Source organism: Amblyomma maculatum, chromosome 5 (assembly GCF_055883805.1).
Source record: "Amblyomma maculatum isolate TAMU_Amacu chromosome 5, ASM5588380v1, whole genome shotgun sequence".
Lineage (NCBI taxonomy): Eukaryota > Metazoa > Arthropoda > Arachnida > Ixodida > Ixodidae > Amblyomma > Amblyomma maculatum.
Genome location: NC_139348.1, coordinates 6,187,807 through 6,204,550, shown reverse-complemented (window position 1 = coordinate 6,204,550; position 16,744 = coordinate 6,187,807). Strand labels below are relative to the sequence as shown.

Below are 16,744 nucleotides of genomic sequence, written 5' to 3'. Positions count from 1 at the left end.
TCCCTTAGCTGGCTGCAGCTTTTTCTTTTTTTACGCTGTACGCGCTTTAATTGTAGCTCTGCGTTAGTCCCAGTTCTTTTCTCAACCAGCAGGCCATCCTCTCTCTAGCTTTTTTTTTTTTTTTTATTTTATCTCCTTATGCTCATCTGTGTACCCTTTAGTTCACGTTTGCGGCACTTTTTCTAAAGGTCGACAGCTCTCGACCCCCCCCCCCCCCCTCCCCCCATTTCTTGTTCCCTTGTTTCCTTTCTACATGGCGACAAGTTTCTTTTCCGGTCCCCTTCCACTTGTTCAGCCTCCCTGTTTTCAAGAACCGTGAACGTTTGGGCGAGTTGGTCAGACGTACTTGACATCAAGGGCGCGGCAGACAGAGACGAGGACAGTGCCTCGCCTCTGTCTGCCGCGCCTTTGATGTCAAGTATCCCTGTTTTCGCCGCCACATAAATGCGCCGCGGCCGTTTTAGCCATATACATCCCTTCTGCTTCACGCCGCGTCGTTCGCTGTTCGCGTACGTCGTCAAGTGTGGTTTTAATTTCCCAAAGCATCTATTTATCGTTCAGAGCAGACAACGCGCTGCAGTCGGCGCTGTTTGTACGTGAACGAACAAGAGTTTTTTTTTTTTTTTTTTTTTTTTTTTCTGTTAGGCTGGCTTTGGAAAGGGCATTCGCAGTTTAAAAGAATTATAGTAAGTATGGTTGAAAGCTTTCCCGTCACGGCAAGAAAAAGAAAACACACAATAAACCGGCGACGACGACAAATCGCAGGATTTCAAGGAGGAACGCGACGATGGGGAGCCGACCGCGCTTGCTCCGACTCTGGGCTGTGCCGAGCGGGGAGGCGGCAGACAACCTAGAAAGTATTTCCAGGGACCGCAGTTGGGGCAAGGGCAGTACAAGCCGAAACAGCACAAGAAGTCAGTCGCCTGGGGAGCTCGTTTCCCCGACTGAACTTCCCGGAATTCAAGGTCACACACCTGCCTTGACTTTAGCTCTGGGGAACTTCTGCCCCTATGCACACCATTAAGACAACTCGGCGGCGCGCCTTTGCCTTCCGCCAAAAAGGGAAGGATATTCCTTGTCACCGCTGCTGGCGCCAGGCAGGAAGACATGAATGGGTCGCTACCTTCCATTCCGGCGAGGTGGCTGACCGCAGTGAATGGAACCCTCGCCTTCGCTGCCGCCGCCGCGGCGCCTCCGATGACCGCCGATCGCCGGCAGCCCCTTGGCGGGAACCGCGGTGTTCATTGTAGGCTTGCGTTAGCCACATTTTAAGATATACCTTGTCGTAAGTCAGTCGGTAAACGAGATGCCCTAGAAATGCGCTGTAGTTTTCTTGCCGAGAAATCGTCAAGGCATTCCACACGTCCATATTGACTCGACCGCACCGGGGAAGACAAGAGGCGCCGGCGTGGTGGCGGCTTCCGATGACGGTGCCTGCAAATGCAGATATTTCCTTACTTCTGTGATGTCGAATGAGACAATCATGCCCCGGGAATGGTTCCAGTGAGTCACCCGAGCGGCGGCGGTGATGGCTGGCAAGCGAAGACGCCGGCCGCTTGCGCCTGGACGAAGCCGGGGAACATATCTCCTTTCTGAGAAGAGAGTCAGACCCTTTGTTTCCCACAGCAGTGTTAGCCGCGATGTGCACAAACCTTCGGCCTGGACACTCAGTGGTTTGACCAAATTGGAAATTTTCCAACTAAAACAATCGATCGAAATTCAGCTGTGTTTTCACCACCCATTAAGCTACACCATTCAACCTCAATTGGTGCTTACAATTGGAAATAAATGGCCGTCCATCAAAACCAAAAGACCTCAAATGATACACCAACTAGGACCAAATGGTTTGAACTGCGTAGACGGAAGGAAAGAAGAAGACCATGCAAGCATGATCTTGAATGGTTTAGCCAGGTTGTAAACGGTTTGAATTAGGAGGGCGCTCAAGCTTCGCCTTCACACGCGGCGCGCCACTGCGAAATCTTTGCACTGTCCTCCAAGGAGAGAATGCCGCAATGCCGCAATGCCACGCGCAATGCCAAGCGCAGTGTGTACGAGAGCAGACGCGCGCGTGCGCACGCGTGTGTGTGTGTTTAATGATTGGTTTACAGGAAACTAAAGGCTAATCGCGGCGGCCGCTCACACGCAGTCGTTTGTGGACAGTTTCGCCTCCACCGGAACGCAGCCGCCGGTGCAGTATCTCACTTAGTTGGGTAACTTGGCTCCGGTTAAGCTCATTAGGGCTCAGAGTGGTGAAATCAGTTGTAAACGTGTACTGCGACTAGGGAGCTTAAAGGATTTCCAGTTGGAGCTTTATTCACAAGAGAGCATGAACCAACATTTCTAGAAAGGAATTGAGATTAACAGGACTAGAAGCTTTTACAGAAATCAAGCGAGAGAAACATATGGAAACAAGTAAACATGGCGAAATTATGATTAAGCTCCTAGCACCTTTCTTTACAAGAACCCAACTAGTATATCAGATGTATAAGTGCAAATCTCAGTCAAGGATATCATCCACACTTGGCATTCCAATCGGGAATGCTCCCTTAATACCCTTAAACAAAATCGAACCAATGGGTAGTTTCAAGTGGTTTTCTGGGTTCTAAAAAACTGAAGCTAGTCCAAATCGGTCCAATAAGCGGTCGAATCGGCCATACAACTGTAAGCTTATTATGGTGGAACCAGAGAGTTAATTAAGGTAGAACCCATTTGAATGCCTAGCTTGAGCTAGGCAACCCAAACGGACTACAACGCCCAATTGGACCCCCCCCCCCCCCCCCTTTTTTTTTTTTACTCCATCATTACTAAACAAAAACGGCCCACGACTGCAAAGCGCGAAGATTCCTCCTTTGCGTGCATTCATGTGGCTGCATGGTAACATGTGGCGGGGGTGGAGCCAATGAAGACGCTAGTGGCCAATTGGTGGTGGTGGTAATGGTTTATTGAATAATCAAAAAGGAAAAAAAAGAGTGTTGCCGGTCGCGGCAACTGCGATCTAAAATCTGAAACATCCTAGATGGGGCCGGCGGGAAAGAAAAGGGGATAGGCCGGAAGGGGCGAGAGGAAGTACAGAGGGCAGTTATGGCAAGAAAGGACAGGGTTGTCAAGCGGTTGGGATCCCTAGCCAGCTACATAATTCCTCCGTACCACTGATAAATCGCAAACTGGCGGGTTTGAGAACGCTTAAAATTTTTGACTTCGTTTCCTTGTTAACTATTTGCTCGTAAGCCCTTTCTCAACCATTGCAAATATGCAACATCTAAAAGCTGTTGAGCGTCGTCCGCCTACCTCATCGCCCAACGGTGAAGCCTTCGGCCCCTTTCCCGAACATATCAGGGCAAGGAAGGTGATGCTCTATGTAATTCATGTACGTTTTGATTATCAATACGCCTTAATTATTCTGCCAGAGCGATAAAATGTCGGGGTACAAAAGCTGAGGCCCAGAGGCAAGGGCACCACACTTACGGGTATGAGTAAGACGATCTTTCACCGCCTGTGTTTGTTATTAAAAGTCATCTTTTGGTTTTATTTCAAATGTCTTTACTTCAACGAGAGCCTCGGTAAACCAATTGGGAGCGCCTGCCATGCACCAAACCACTTTTCATAGTTTAAAAAATCTGAAAGTAAGTAAACAATCTTTTGAACGCTTAGAACTTGCTGAATGTTTGCAATATTGAGAGAATAATCTGATTACTATTGTACGAGTATGAGAGACGACAATATTTAGACTCAAGTTTCGCATTACGAGTACACGCGAAATAGCCATTCACATAGCCTTTTCATTCCGCGAACTCTTTTGTAATGAAATATTTTTGGATGCTGTTGTTTTGAGATGGTTTTGAGGGGAAAACAAATCAAGGTATGCCTCTTTTCACATTGCCTCTCTTCTACACTTACAACAGAATACAATCTAGCCTTCAACTTCACTGACCGGAATGATGCACAAGAACGGTTGCTTCAGCTTTGAAATTAAATGTCGTGGATAATTTTTACCGGCATGTCTCAATTCAGGGTTACGGCGACGGCAATGGGGCTGCTTTTCGATCGAATGGACTTCAACATATACGAACACCGTCACCGCTACCGCGAACCGGCAGTGCGCAAGCCAGATATCTGCGCATATCGCGCTACGCGGCAAATTCAGAGAGTGCAGTAAGTAAGACTGTAAATATAAAACATGTAATAATAAGGTTAAATTAACACTTAAAATACTATCGTTATGAAATTATGAAATAGGCAGCAAAAAAAAAAAAAAAAAGCTCGAGTTTTTGCTCAAGGTTATCCATTGAGATCCACTTAATACCCGGAGAGATGCTGCGTACTCCTCGCAACAAAAATTCTTGCGCCGAAAAACTAATTAGGGCAGCAGAGGACCAAACCACGTACTGTTTTCATAGGTCGTCGGTCTCATTTAGGCTCACATTCAAATCGTGATCTGAGTCGTGAGTCCGGACTCACGTTCAATTGTGAGTTTATTCATGTTCAAATCTGAGTCTATGCGAGTCTGGATTCACATTCAGTTCATGACTCGTGGTTAGTCCGACTTAGTAAGTTCCTATGAAATCAATGAATGCTTGGTCAGGTGTTGAACAATAATGATTGTGAGCGATTGGGAAATCGGCACGAGTTGCTCATTGTATCTCAGTGGACACGAGTTGCCTGTGTACTTGCAATACTGAATAAGCTTTTGGACGTGCAGATAATACTGAGCAGTTTCGGGTTTTTCCTCGTAAATAATTATTTTGGCTATGACAGTTCATCTGGTTAATCACTTTTTTTTTTTTTTTTTGTCGTCGGCGTGCTCTTTTGCGGTGGCTCTATATAGACTTCATTTTGTTTAATTCAGAACGCGTTTCACGAGTGATTTCATCGGTTAGCTGATCATTGGTCGAGAACGATCCGAACGAACCAGGCAAGCTATGCACAGCTGGTAATTATGCTAATGACGTTAGAGCCCATTGTGTCGCCGTATTTTTTTTACACTTTTTCAGTGCTTCAGCACTATCTACTCACATTCTCGCAAAAGCCCGATGTTGAATGATTATAATAACTGGTTCACAGGTAGGGAAAGGCGCAGTATCTGTCACCCTTGTTTCTGTGGACACCTGACCCGCGCCGTAAGGGAAGGGAGGAAGGTGGGAGTTAAAGTGGAAAGAGAGAAAGAGGAGCCGTAGTGGAGGGCTACGGTGTAATTTCGACTACCTGGGGATCTTTAACGTGCGCTGACATCGCACAGCACACGGACGCATCTTCGCTTCGCCTCCATCGAAACGCAGCCGCCGCGGTTGGGACGGGTACTCCGACACAGTAGCCAGCCGGGCATCTTATCATTGTACCACCCCGGCGGGGCCCGATGTTGACGCCGATTCGACTTTTCCCGAGGGACTTCAGGTGTCCACACAAACAAGTGTGACTGTGCCTTTCCTTTCCCTCCGGCACAGTAGTCTTACTACTGCACCACTGAATTCGCCCCGCAGCGGTGGTGCAGTGGTAAGACGCCCGATTACTGTGCCGAAGTTAGAGCACTGCACGGCCTGATTTTGCGGCCCGTGCCCATAGTTTGAAGCCCGAGCCTAGCCCGGGCCCGGCCAACGCCTCCTAAGTTATAGGAGGCGTTGGCCCGGGCCCGAGCTGACGTAAAGCAGGCTCGAACCGGGCCCGCGCCATAAAGATTCGATCCGGCCTAGGCCCGGCACTCAGTCTGCGCGGACACCTTAAAAATGCAGTCGAGGCGAAAAAAGAAAACGCTTAACGCTTGTTTATTCCATCATAAATGACCTATTCCTGATTGACATGCCAACGTTATATAACAGAGTGCACATCCCTAATAACGTGGAACGAAAATTCCAAGCACATCGAATGGAAAGGATTTTCAAGAGTGCATGAAGTATTCGTTTTTTTATCGAAAGTGCGCGAGACTACACGACCAAGAACTTGTTGGCTGCTAGGATTGGATGTAGTGGCTATCGCACGAGGAACTGTTCACCTACCTTCTGTATGCGTCTTCCACGTGTGCTAGCCACTATGTCAGAAGCGAGATTGTAATAAACTTACCAATAATATCGTATATGCTAAGAGTCATGAGTAATTCTCTCTGTTGTTTCAATTGCTGGATTAGCGATGGCAGGTATGTCGTTCACTTTTTTTTTTTCTTTGGTGATGACTGTATTTCATGTGTAATGCATTTTTTGTAATTTACTACTATGAGTGTACTTTTGATCTGAGCAAAGCTCCTGTCTTAGCCCTGCATAGAACTGATAGTACTGTTAAATTAAATAATGCTGCTTAAATGGTACATATAGTAAAAATTAAGATGTGAGAAAAATGTCACAAAATATTCTTCTGAGCTGAAGAGGTCATTTTAAAGTACTGGCAGAAGCAAATGCCTGGACAAGAAATTTCTAACACCACTCAAGAGCTATGGATTACAAAGATTTTAAATATGGCTCTGTATTATCAATTAGCTCTTGAGGGAAGTTATTTGCTTAATCACACACAAAGAGGCTGCCCCTGGCAACTACGCCACAAGAACCTGTCTCATAAAGGGCAGGAAAAAAAAAAATCCACAGGATCTTGTGCAACAATATTGTATTGAATAACTCATCGCCGCTCTCCGCATCTTTATGGAGGCGGAAAAAGACGCCTGTTTATTTTGCATAAATATGTGTTTGAACAACCGAAGATTCCTAATGAAATACGTTCTTATTCAATTACGTTTCTCGTAGCGTAGAGATTTTTTGAAAATAAGCGGGGGGGGGGGGGGGGGGGGGGGACGAAGACGGCTGCCTGCCGACATGCAATTAAAGGCGCTTCTCCAGTGATACGACGAAGTGTGCTTACTGATGGCTGAAAAATCCCAAGCTAGCCGAGTTGTTTTGCCCACATTTTCTTTTTCTTTTTTTTTGTTTTTCGCTTGTGTTGAGTGCCGAGTGGCGTGCGCACCTAAGTTACTTCGGCAAACCACTAAGTGCAGCTGATTAAACTCGGTCTATAAATTAGCTTTCTCTCATTCGACATTAAAAAATGTACTATTAGTGGTTTATTCGTAAACCACTTTCATGACTTTAGCGGCGGGATTTCTTCATTCCCGAAGAAGCACTGCACAGCCAGCCAAAGCCCGCCCAAGCCACCCCTTCAAGCCCTTACCCGGCCCAAGCCCGCAAATTCAGGCCCGAGCCCGGCCCGGGCCCGGAAAAACGGCAAATTTCAGGCCTGAGCCCGTGCAGTGCTCTAATCGGGATCGAACCCGGGTACTCCGGGCCGAAGTACGCGGGTTCGAACCCGACCACGGCGGCTGCGTTTCGATGGAGGCGAAACGAAGAGGCGTCCGTGTGCTGTGCGATGTCAGCGCACGTTAAAGATCCCCAGGTGGTCCAAATTACTCCGTAGCCTTCCACTACGGCTACTCTTTCTCTTCTTTTGATTGGTTCACAGGAAGCGAAAGGCGCAGTATCTGTTACACTTGCTCTGTGGACACCTGAACCGCGCCGTAAGGGAAGGGAGGAAGGTGGGAGTGAAAGCGGAGAGAGAGAAAGAGGAGCCGTAGTGGAGGGCTACGGAGTAATTTCGACCACCTGGGGATATTTAACGTGCGCTGACATCGCACAGCACACGGACGCCACTTCGTTTCGCCTCCATCGAAACGCAGCCGCCGAGGTCGGGTTCGAACCCGGGAACTCCGGCACAGTAGTCGGGCGTCTTACCACTGCGCCAACCCGGCGGGGCTCTATTTTCCACTTTCAATACCTCCGCCATTCCCTTAGGGTGCGGTTCTGGTGTCCACAGAAATAAGCGTGACAGATACTGCGCCTTTCCCTTCTTGTGAGCAAATTATAACTCCGGTGAACTCTGATGCGTTCACGGGAACGCTGGTTGTGTTCGACAAGGGGCGCGCGATGCACCTGTGCAGCAAGAACGCTAAAGCTTTCGCATTTCTCCACTGCAGATTCTGCAGTGCTCTCGGAAATTTTAGTGTTGCAGCACATAGTCTTGTTTGGAAGCATGACCGCCTGATTAAAAAAAAAAAAAGAAAAAAAAAAAAAAAAAAAAAAAAAACTAGTCTCTCAGATGTCTAAGAGGAGAATGGCGAAAGCCTACCCTTCCTCTCCTATCCTTTGCCTCCCACCGTTTGCCTCTTATCGGCGTTCATTGCAGTGCTACATATAACTGCCGAGTGTGTTTAGACGGTGCACGATCGCTTCTGTCGCGTGGCGTTCCTTGGCGCGCATTTAAGTGAGGGATTGCAGATGGCAGGAACGCTAGACAAGAACACATCTCGCGGAATCGCTGCGCAGTTCGGACCTGGGCATACAAGACCGGATCCTCAAGCGAGCCTATGAGGTCGCAACAGGCTTGACCTGCTGGCCAGACGTTGACAAATCTCGCGCACGGGATTTCGCTTCATGAGCCTAGAAAGGTTTTTGCCTTAATAACGTATAATAATTTAGACACAACACACACAATCTGTCAAAACGCCCTGCTGCTGCACGATATTCCATGATCAACTCAATTAAACCGTCTGTATTTTTTCTTGCGCGCCCCGAATTCCTACGTGTAATAAAGGTTTTCTCTCTCTCGTAAATTATGCATTGGCTATGCCCGAGGTTTCGTCGGCCGGGCGGTGAGCACCTCGTTTCCCGCGGCGCGAGGGAGGGCCTGCTCTCGTTCCATGATATAACTCGCCATTTTAGCCTGGAAAGGCGCATCTTCCCTCCACCGCACAATTCATTAAGCAAGGCCCAGGAGATAATCTGGCGCCAGCTACAAACCCGCTCCTTTCCCTGCCCCAAAGTTTATTCACATATATTCAAAGAGCAGGTTGACCCTGAATGCAAAGAGTGTGGCGTCGACGCTACTTTAGACCACATTACATGGGGGTGCGCGGCCTATCCGCCACCCGCCGATTTGCTGCCAGCTCCATCTCTGGAGGAGTGGGAGGCCGTGCTGCGCTGCTCGGACCCGGCCATCCAGGCTCGGGTCACTGAGTGGGCCGAAGAGATCGCCGACAGGACGCAACTGGCGGCCATCTGGCGCGGCCAGCAAGCAAACTAAACCACTTAAAGCCGATGAAATAAATGTTTTCCCATCCATCCATCCATGCATTGGCTTATACGAAAGGAAAGGCGCAGGTAGTCAAGTTTGCTTGAAAGTTAAACTATGACGTGAAGCGCGGGTCTACCTATAGCGTAGTGAAGCTTTCGCTTCAAATGAAATGCATGCGCGACGGGCCGCATGAGCGTAGGTCTAGTCCTCAGCTGAGGCATATCAAGATGAAAGCTGTCCCCGTGTCCCACAATGCCTTCTCTTCATCCAATGTATTCGTGCCTTTTCTTAAAGTGCTCTTCAGCCTTTTAAAGATCATTGTTGCCTGAAATATTAACATCTCAACGTAATCATATATTGAGCGTGCCTGGGTAACAAGACAAAGAACATGAAGTTAGCGCAGAAAACTAGGACTATGGAAGAAGACTCAACATGAGCGCTTCCTGGGCCCTCGTTTTTTGCGCTAACTTCATCGTGAGTCAGATTCAACTAACCCAACTTTACACCTATATTACAAACCAAGTGTCTAAAGATATATACATCCGACGTATCCATTCAATTCTCTGTGCAGGTACGTCCGCATTCCGTTTGCTACGCGTGCATGAAGCTCAGCTTTCGTGACGCTCTAGGAGGTGCTAAGAAGGTCTCGGCAATTCTTACGTCGTATTCCCACAATGACGCAGATCATTGTATTCACTCAAAGTTGTGTGCGGCGAGCACCGCTTGTCACGCGCACAGGTTGCAGGCGGCAGGCGACGCGACGTACTCCAGCAATACGCATGTATGTCCATTCACGATCGGACAGTTCTCGTTTCTACAATTAAATTATTAAATTGCCACCTCGATTTGCTCGTAACCTAACCGAGCTACTCCTAGCATCTGCGCTGTCTTCGATCCTGCACCGACCTCCGACGTCCTAATACACCTTAAAAAAACGAAGCACGGGCTCGCACAAAAAGTGCTCTCCTAATTCGTCCCGCGTGCTGAAGACATGGACATCAAGGGTGTCAAAACAGAACATCCGGCCGTGCACTTGCAGAGCACGCCGCGAAACAAAATTTTGTTCGTTCGTGTGCTCCGTTTTATTTTGGGGGCACTGGTAGGTTTACGCTATGCGTATGATCCGCTTCCGTACGAACAGCGATGTTCTTTAGGCGTTTAGGAAAGGACTGGCCAATTAAGTGCTCATCTGCATGTAGCTTCGTTTCTGGTTAAATGTCTCGTGCATGGAATTTACACTCATGTATATGTTCGAGGTTATAGCGTGAGCGGAAGATATGCGGTGTCGGGTTTCGGTAGCCGAGATAATCAAATAGCCAAGGAGTAAATTTGCAGTTTAACGCTGCTGTGCAATATACAACCGAAAGGCGTGCTGTTTTTCACGCACGATGCCAATTGCCCAATTTCGGGCAGTGTGCACACACGGCAAAAACAGGGGCTAAAGCTAGCCACCAGGGGACTCACGCTTGTCCAATTGTGCCAAGTTCCATTTTTTCCTGTAATTACTATCGAAACAAACCGTCACTTACGCACCCATTGAGAATCCCTTCAGAGTTTCGGGGCATTTTTTGCAGGATGTCGCGATTTTATGTGAAAGATATGTACAGACTTTTATTTAGCGTTGCCGTCTGCCTGATCCTATGACACTGCGATGCAATTTCTGCCGACACTTTGTCAGCGCCCCAGGTGCGGGTGACCGCTCTGATCAGTGGACGGCCTGCTCTCGTTCCGCAGTTCGATTCCCCCCCCCCCCCCCCCCCCTTTCCATTCCTTGACCGCCACATGCCATTTCCTTGCCTGCTCTCACTGATATATAAAGGGGACAAATTGTCAAAGCTGGCAAACAATTACCGCACTTGCAAAAAAAAAGAAAAAAAAAGAAAAAAGAAAGAAAAAAGAAAGAAAAAGACAATTTTGGGGGCTACAATGCACAGCTACAGCTTCGCATTGTAGGCTGGGCTTTGAAGGTAGAGCAGGCCAAGTGCGTGTCGCTGCCCTGCTCACGCCCCTTCCCCACCCTCACCTGGCTACCCAAGTGTCATAAGTTTACCAACCAACCAGCGCGCTGTGCGGAAGCAATCGCGGAGCCTTGCCAACCAATCGGCGCGCGGCGCGCAACTGCTGAAGTCTCGAAACATGCATGGGCCGTTCTAATCCCTCTCCCAGCGAGGCTGAAGTGCGAAAGTTCTAGTCGAGAGAGAAAGCAGCAAGGAGGCACTCAGGCAGGCGGGTGTCTGGATCAGGTCTCTGCTCAAATCCACGCTCAGACTTTGCCTAGGATTCTCATCCATCGGCTGCATCGTCCTTGGCCTGTTCAAGACGCCCCAACAAGCATTTTCTCCTGCGATAAGTTTTTCTAGAATTCGATATAACGCTAGGCGTTTGTGCCGATTGTCCTAATTTGCACGTTAATTTGCGTGTACAGTTGCTTTTCGTTTTTTATTATTTTTTTTTTTAGTTTGTTAATCTTCGCTGTGTTGCGATTCAAGTCAGTTCGCATTTTTGTTAATCCTCGCTTTCTGTTAACTGTTGCGATTGACGTCAGTCGTGTGTTGAATTGCGTGTTTTAAACAGGTTTTAAACTTCTCTACCTCTGTTAATCTGCGCTGCACAGATCAACATGAATCGGGTTTTGGTGGCCGGTGATTCAATGGTGAAATATGTTAATCAGTATTTTCCATCGCGTCCTGGTCTGGCTGTTGATGTGAGTGCACACAGAGGGATAAAGATAGAAAATTTGCTCTCGGCGGTAGCTACTCAGCTATTCGACATCGACGTTCTCATTATTCATGTTGGCACGAACAACACTCTTGAGAGTGTTAGCATGTGCATTGAGAAGTACCGTCGGTTGGCTAGCGGCATTGTCAAGAGCAAATCTTCGATGCAAGTAGCTTTCTCCGCCGTTCTCCCACGAGGGCAGAACGAGTATAGGGTTGCTGAAAGCGAAACTCAGCTGCACCGCACGAACGAGCGGTACAGGCAGGTAAACGCTGCATTACAGGAGCTATGCCGCGAGCGGGGTTTCCGCTTCCTGGGCGGCTTGGTTGGATGCTGGAGCAGCTACCTGAGCCGCGATGGTGTGCACCCGAGCCGGCAAGGAAACCAGGTGCTGGCGGAGTATCTCTACCAGGAGGCCTGCAGCCTGGCTGCTGTTGCTGAGAGGCGGTCCATTCAACAGAGGTACCAGGAGAGTCGGGTATCCACAAGTTGGACTGGCTGGGCCAAGCCAGCCAGGGAGGCCATGATTTGTGAGGCAGACTTTCCTCCTCTATATTCATCTATTTGTACTTTAGGAGTAGTAAGCAAGCAACCTGCAACTCCTGCTCCTGTCCAGGGAACAAACAATACTCCTTTGCAACGGGGCGGCACTGACCAGCTTCCAGCTACCCTTTGGGGAGCTGGCTTTGTGCTTGTTGGAGGTGTTCGTGTCCGGCAAAAAGGTTGTAAAGTTTGGACTACCTGGGACAGCCTGCCTTCCTCTGTGTCCCATGGCTCAGGTGTACCCGGATGGGGAAAGGCTGAGAAGAGGCTTGAAGGCTGTGTGCCTTTTACCAAGCCTATGACTCTCAGCCAAGGTGCAAGCACCACCTGTGCCAAGGTGAATGGTGGAGCCTCACAGGTGTCGCACAAAAGCAGCCCTGCTGTGTGCTCTTCCATAGAGGAAGGTACAGTCAGTGCTCCTAAAGCAACTGTACCAAAGGCTGTCTGCAACCATGGCAACAGTGAGTGGGTACTTGTATCAAAGAAGAAGCGGAAGGCTGCGGCACTGTTTCGGCAAGGAAAAGGTTCAAGCTCTGCCACAGGCAGAGACACCAGAGTACTTGCCAAAACAGGTGCCAAGCCCTTGCAGCGTGCCACACCTTATTCTGCAGTAGTGAGGACAGTGCAGGCACACTTTTACAGAAATGCCTGTGCGCCTCCTTCTACTGCAGCATGCTGTGTGGACGGTGAAGGGCAAGCTAGTGACCTGCTGCGCAGCATTGCCTGTGACAGCTGTGTGGCCAGCCACCACCAAAAAAATTGTGAGCTGGCAGACTTTGCAGCTGTTTTGTGCGGTGTTGTCGTAGAGGTTACTGGCTGCAAAAGCCGTGCACGATCACCATCTAAAGAAGGCCAGAGTGCATGCAAATGTGTCGTGAATACTAGCCTAATCAAAGCAAAGTCCGGTGCTGCTAAGCGGCGACGGCGTCGTTTGGCTGCTTCAGTACCTTATGGAGAAGTTGGCAATTTCAATGACCAGGCTCACTCTAAGGTGCAAAAGTCTGCGCATGAGGGTGGCACAGTGAGCAGTGCACAGCCCAGTGCTGCCAAGCGACGCAGACGCTGTCTGGTAGCATCTGCTTTGTGCAGAAAATCTAACTTATGTGATATGCCAGACAGTCAAGCTATCCAAAAAATAGAATCTCTTACACAGGAAAGGGAGAGAGCAACTGGTGGCCTTGGTGACACTTGGCTAATTGATACCCCATCTGAGCATCTCCTGCCTTTAGCACCAGGCTGCCATAGTGAGCTTTGTGAAGATGTAACCCTTGCCCATGTTCATGCAACTAAGGCTTCTAACACAATATCTGGAGGGGGAGGGAGCAAAATTTGCCTGAATGGCACATTTGATAGTTTTGTTTCTTTTAAGGAATGTTTTGATGAGTGGTGTAAGGAGGGGAAGCATGTCGTTCATGTCGCTAGGTCAAACAAAAACCCCTTAGAGTCAGGATCTAAAGATTATGAATTTTTGAGAATTACTTATCGCTGTATTCATAGCGGTAATGCTAGGATACGCAGTACTGGAAAACGTCCAAACCAGTCTTACAACAGCATTGGTTGTGAAATGCTTGTTTCACTGGCTCTTCACAAGTCTCCATCTCTGCACTACAAAATAATTCAGCTGAAAACTGTGCACAATCACGACCTTAGTCATTACAATTTATACACAAACCAAAGACTTCTGAACAGTAATGAAAAAAATCAACTATGTGATCTGGTGAAATGTAACGTTGCTTCGAAAGAGTTCAAGAAACTTGTTCAACAAAAGACGGGTAAAACTTTAACTACGAAAGATGTAAACAATTTAAAACAAATTTACTCTGTACCAGTTCGAAATAAGGAGACTCACGGGCAAATGCTAGTTCAGCAGGTAGAAACTTTAATTGAAAGAAATCCAAACTGGGTCATTCATTACGAAAAAGACAATCAACATGAGTTGCAGTTTATCTTGTTCCAAACAAGTGAGATGCGTGAGATGCTGGAAAAATATCCTGATGTTATATTTGTAGATGGGACATATAAAGTTAATATTGAAGGTTATGTTTTGTACTCTGTTCTCATCGAAGATGGCCGTGGGCGTGGGCGGTGCGTCTGCTACGCATTCGTACAAAATGAAACCGCTGAAATTATAAGGGCCATGTTTGAAAAATTTATACAATTTAATCCATTTGTTGTATCAGGATGTAAGGTGGTAATGATAGATAAAGACATGAACGAAATGCGTATCCTCAGTTCTCTTCTTCCGAACAGCACAATTTTACTGTGCACATGGCACGTGCTGAATTGCCTCCATAGAAATATTAATGATAAAGCAAGAGGGCAACGAAAATTACTCCTTCCACTTGTAAAAGCATTAGTCTATTCTCAAACTCATCAAGAGTACTCTGACATGTTAGATCAATTGCGTAATGTAGCTCCTGCTGGATTCTTTTCCTATTATATGCAGCAGTGGGACTCGTGTAGAGAGATGTGGGTGCATGCTTACAGGAAAAGCCTTGTAACCCTAGGAAATAATACAAATAACCGAATTGAAAGCCACAATCAAAAGCTTAAAAGTTTCCTTCGTCCTGGTATGCATTTAGTGGAGGCTGTAGGAGGATTGATAGAGTATGTTGACAATGACGCCGCCTCTCTACAGTTTGCAAAGCTGAAGGAAATGAAGATTAATGTAAATGTAAATTGTATAGATGAATTTCAATTAGAACTGTCCCGTTGCTGCACATCAGAAGCTAAAGATAAACTGCTCGAACAATATGAAAAATTTAAGACTGCTAATTATCAAGTCAGTTCACTTCTCAACTCATTTAATGTGGCTTTAGGAAGTAAAGACTATTGTGTCAGTCAAAATCTGGACAGCTGTACATGTACTTTTTTCAACCAGTACGGCTTGCCTTGTTCGCATATAATGGCAGTCCGCTCATTTGCACAGGAAAGAGTACTCGATACAGCATGCATTCCTAGCAGATGGCAAAAGGAGCATTTTTTAAGTGAAAGCCCTACAGCTACGCCCACAAAGCCAGTAGTAACAAGTAGCATTCAGGTATCTTCACCTCTTAAGCTAAACACACCGCAAAAGATATTCTGCTGGGTGTACAAGGAGCTTGAGATTATGGCCAAGAGTGTCGCAAATATTGCATCCATGGGAAGTGAAAAAGAGGCGCGAGAAAATGTTTTGGCTATTAAGGCATTTGGAAGACAGCTCACAGCAGCATATGCACAGCAAAGTCAGGCTGGGCAAAATTTACAAGGTTTAACAATTCAAACAAGCCCAGCAGTTCAACAAACGAGCACCTTAAATACAGGAAGTAGCTTTGGGAATATTAAGCTTGTAATACCTGTAGTTAAGGCCAGAAGAGGTCGTCCAAAAAAAGTGAAAGCTACTAAGCGATTGTTTTCAGTACAGCAAAACAGGACAAGCCCACTAGTTCACCAACCAAGTCCCATAAATACAGGAAATAGTTATGGAAGCACTAATAAGCCTGTAGTACCTGCAGTTAAGGCCAGCACAGTGCGTCCCATTAAAGTGAATGGCACTGAGGTGAGCTCGACAAAGCAAAATACAATAGACCTTGCTTCTGTTAAAGCCGAGACGTTGCAAATTTATAAGCTCTATTCATTATGTGACAGAGATCTAGAGGCTATTGCTAGACATAGTTCACTGTCAGACAGTGTCATTAATGTTGCCCAGTACTTGATTCGTCAAAAATTTTCTTATATGGGAGGGTTTCAAGATGTTCTATTGGGACAAAGGCTACGTTTTTCTCAAGTGAAGGGCCCATTTGTTCAGATCTTGCATACTCGCAACCCAGATCACTGGCTTACTGTCACTAATGCATGTGCGCCCCCAAATACAGTATATGTGTATGATTCCATTGATGAAGATATACCCCCTGATGCCGTTAAACAGATATGTCACATATTAAAAATGCCATTTTCAACATTAACGATCAGCATCAAACCCGCTCAAAATCAGGGTACCACTTTGGACTGTGGCTTGTTTGCAATTGCTAATATGTATTACATAGCATCTGACAGAGATCCATCAGTAATGAATCTTAATCAGGGTATGCTACGGAGCCATTTACTAGAGTGTATAAAGAAAGGCACCATAGATGACTTCCCAGAAACTATTTCTTTAACTGTTCATGTGCGGCCAAGAATATTTGTGTATAACTTACACTGTGTCTGCAGGCAGCCACTGAATGGCCCAACGACTGGAAATATTAAATGTGGTCTATGCCTTAAATCTTTTCACAGGGACTGCATTCAAAAATTAAAAGGAAATTTAGATGGCAAGGTATTCTTCTGCTCACAGTCATGTTCAGCTAGCGCTAAGGAAAAACTCCAAATTATGAACTCATGAATTGCTGGATTACTCTTTTTAGCCCAAATGTTTCTCTCTTTCTCCTTTGTTTAAGTTCACAGCTAAGCAAATTACCCC

General features: G+C 46.9%; 2 protein-coding genes across 9 annotated transcripts in view; one reads left to right on the top strand and one right to left on the bottom strand.

Moving 5' to 3' along the window:
* LOC146187696 (uncharacterized) overlaps positions 1 to 16,744 on the bottom strand; it is a 37,681-nt gene that overhangs the window by 13,048 nt on the left and 7,889 nt on the right. Inside the window, exon 3 of one of the 8 annotated variants that reach the window (XR_014707399.1) lies at positions 3,599 to 3,617. The exons of the other annotated variants lie outside the window; for them this stretch is intronic. The gene's annotated coding sequence lies outside the window, so the exon portion shown is untranslated. Of the gene's footprint in view, positions 1 to 3,598; positions 3,618 to 16,744 lie in introns of those variants that run through there. 8 annotated transcript variants of the gene reach the window in all.
* Positions 10,897 to 16,742, top strand: LOC146187697 (uncharacterized). The gene has a single exon (XM_084603388.1). The coding sequence runs from the start codon at positions 11,663 to 11,665 to the stop codon at positions 16,664 to 16,666; it is 5,004 nt and encodes a 1,667-aa protein (XP_084459514.1). The 5' UTR covers positions 10,897 to 11,662; the 3' UTR covers positions 16,667 to 16,742.

What these genes read in the sequence shown, in the direction of transcription:
- LOC146187697 (XM_084603388.1), top strand. Translation starts at nt 11,663, where the DNA reads ATGAATCGGGTTTTGGTGGCCGGTGATTCAATGGTGAAATATGTTAAT.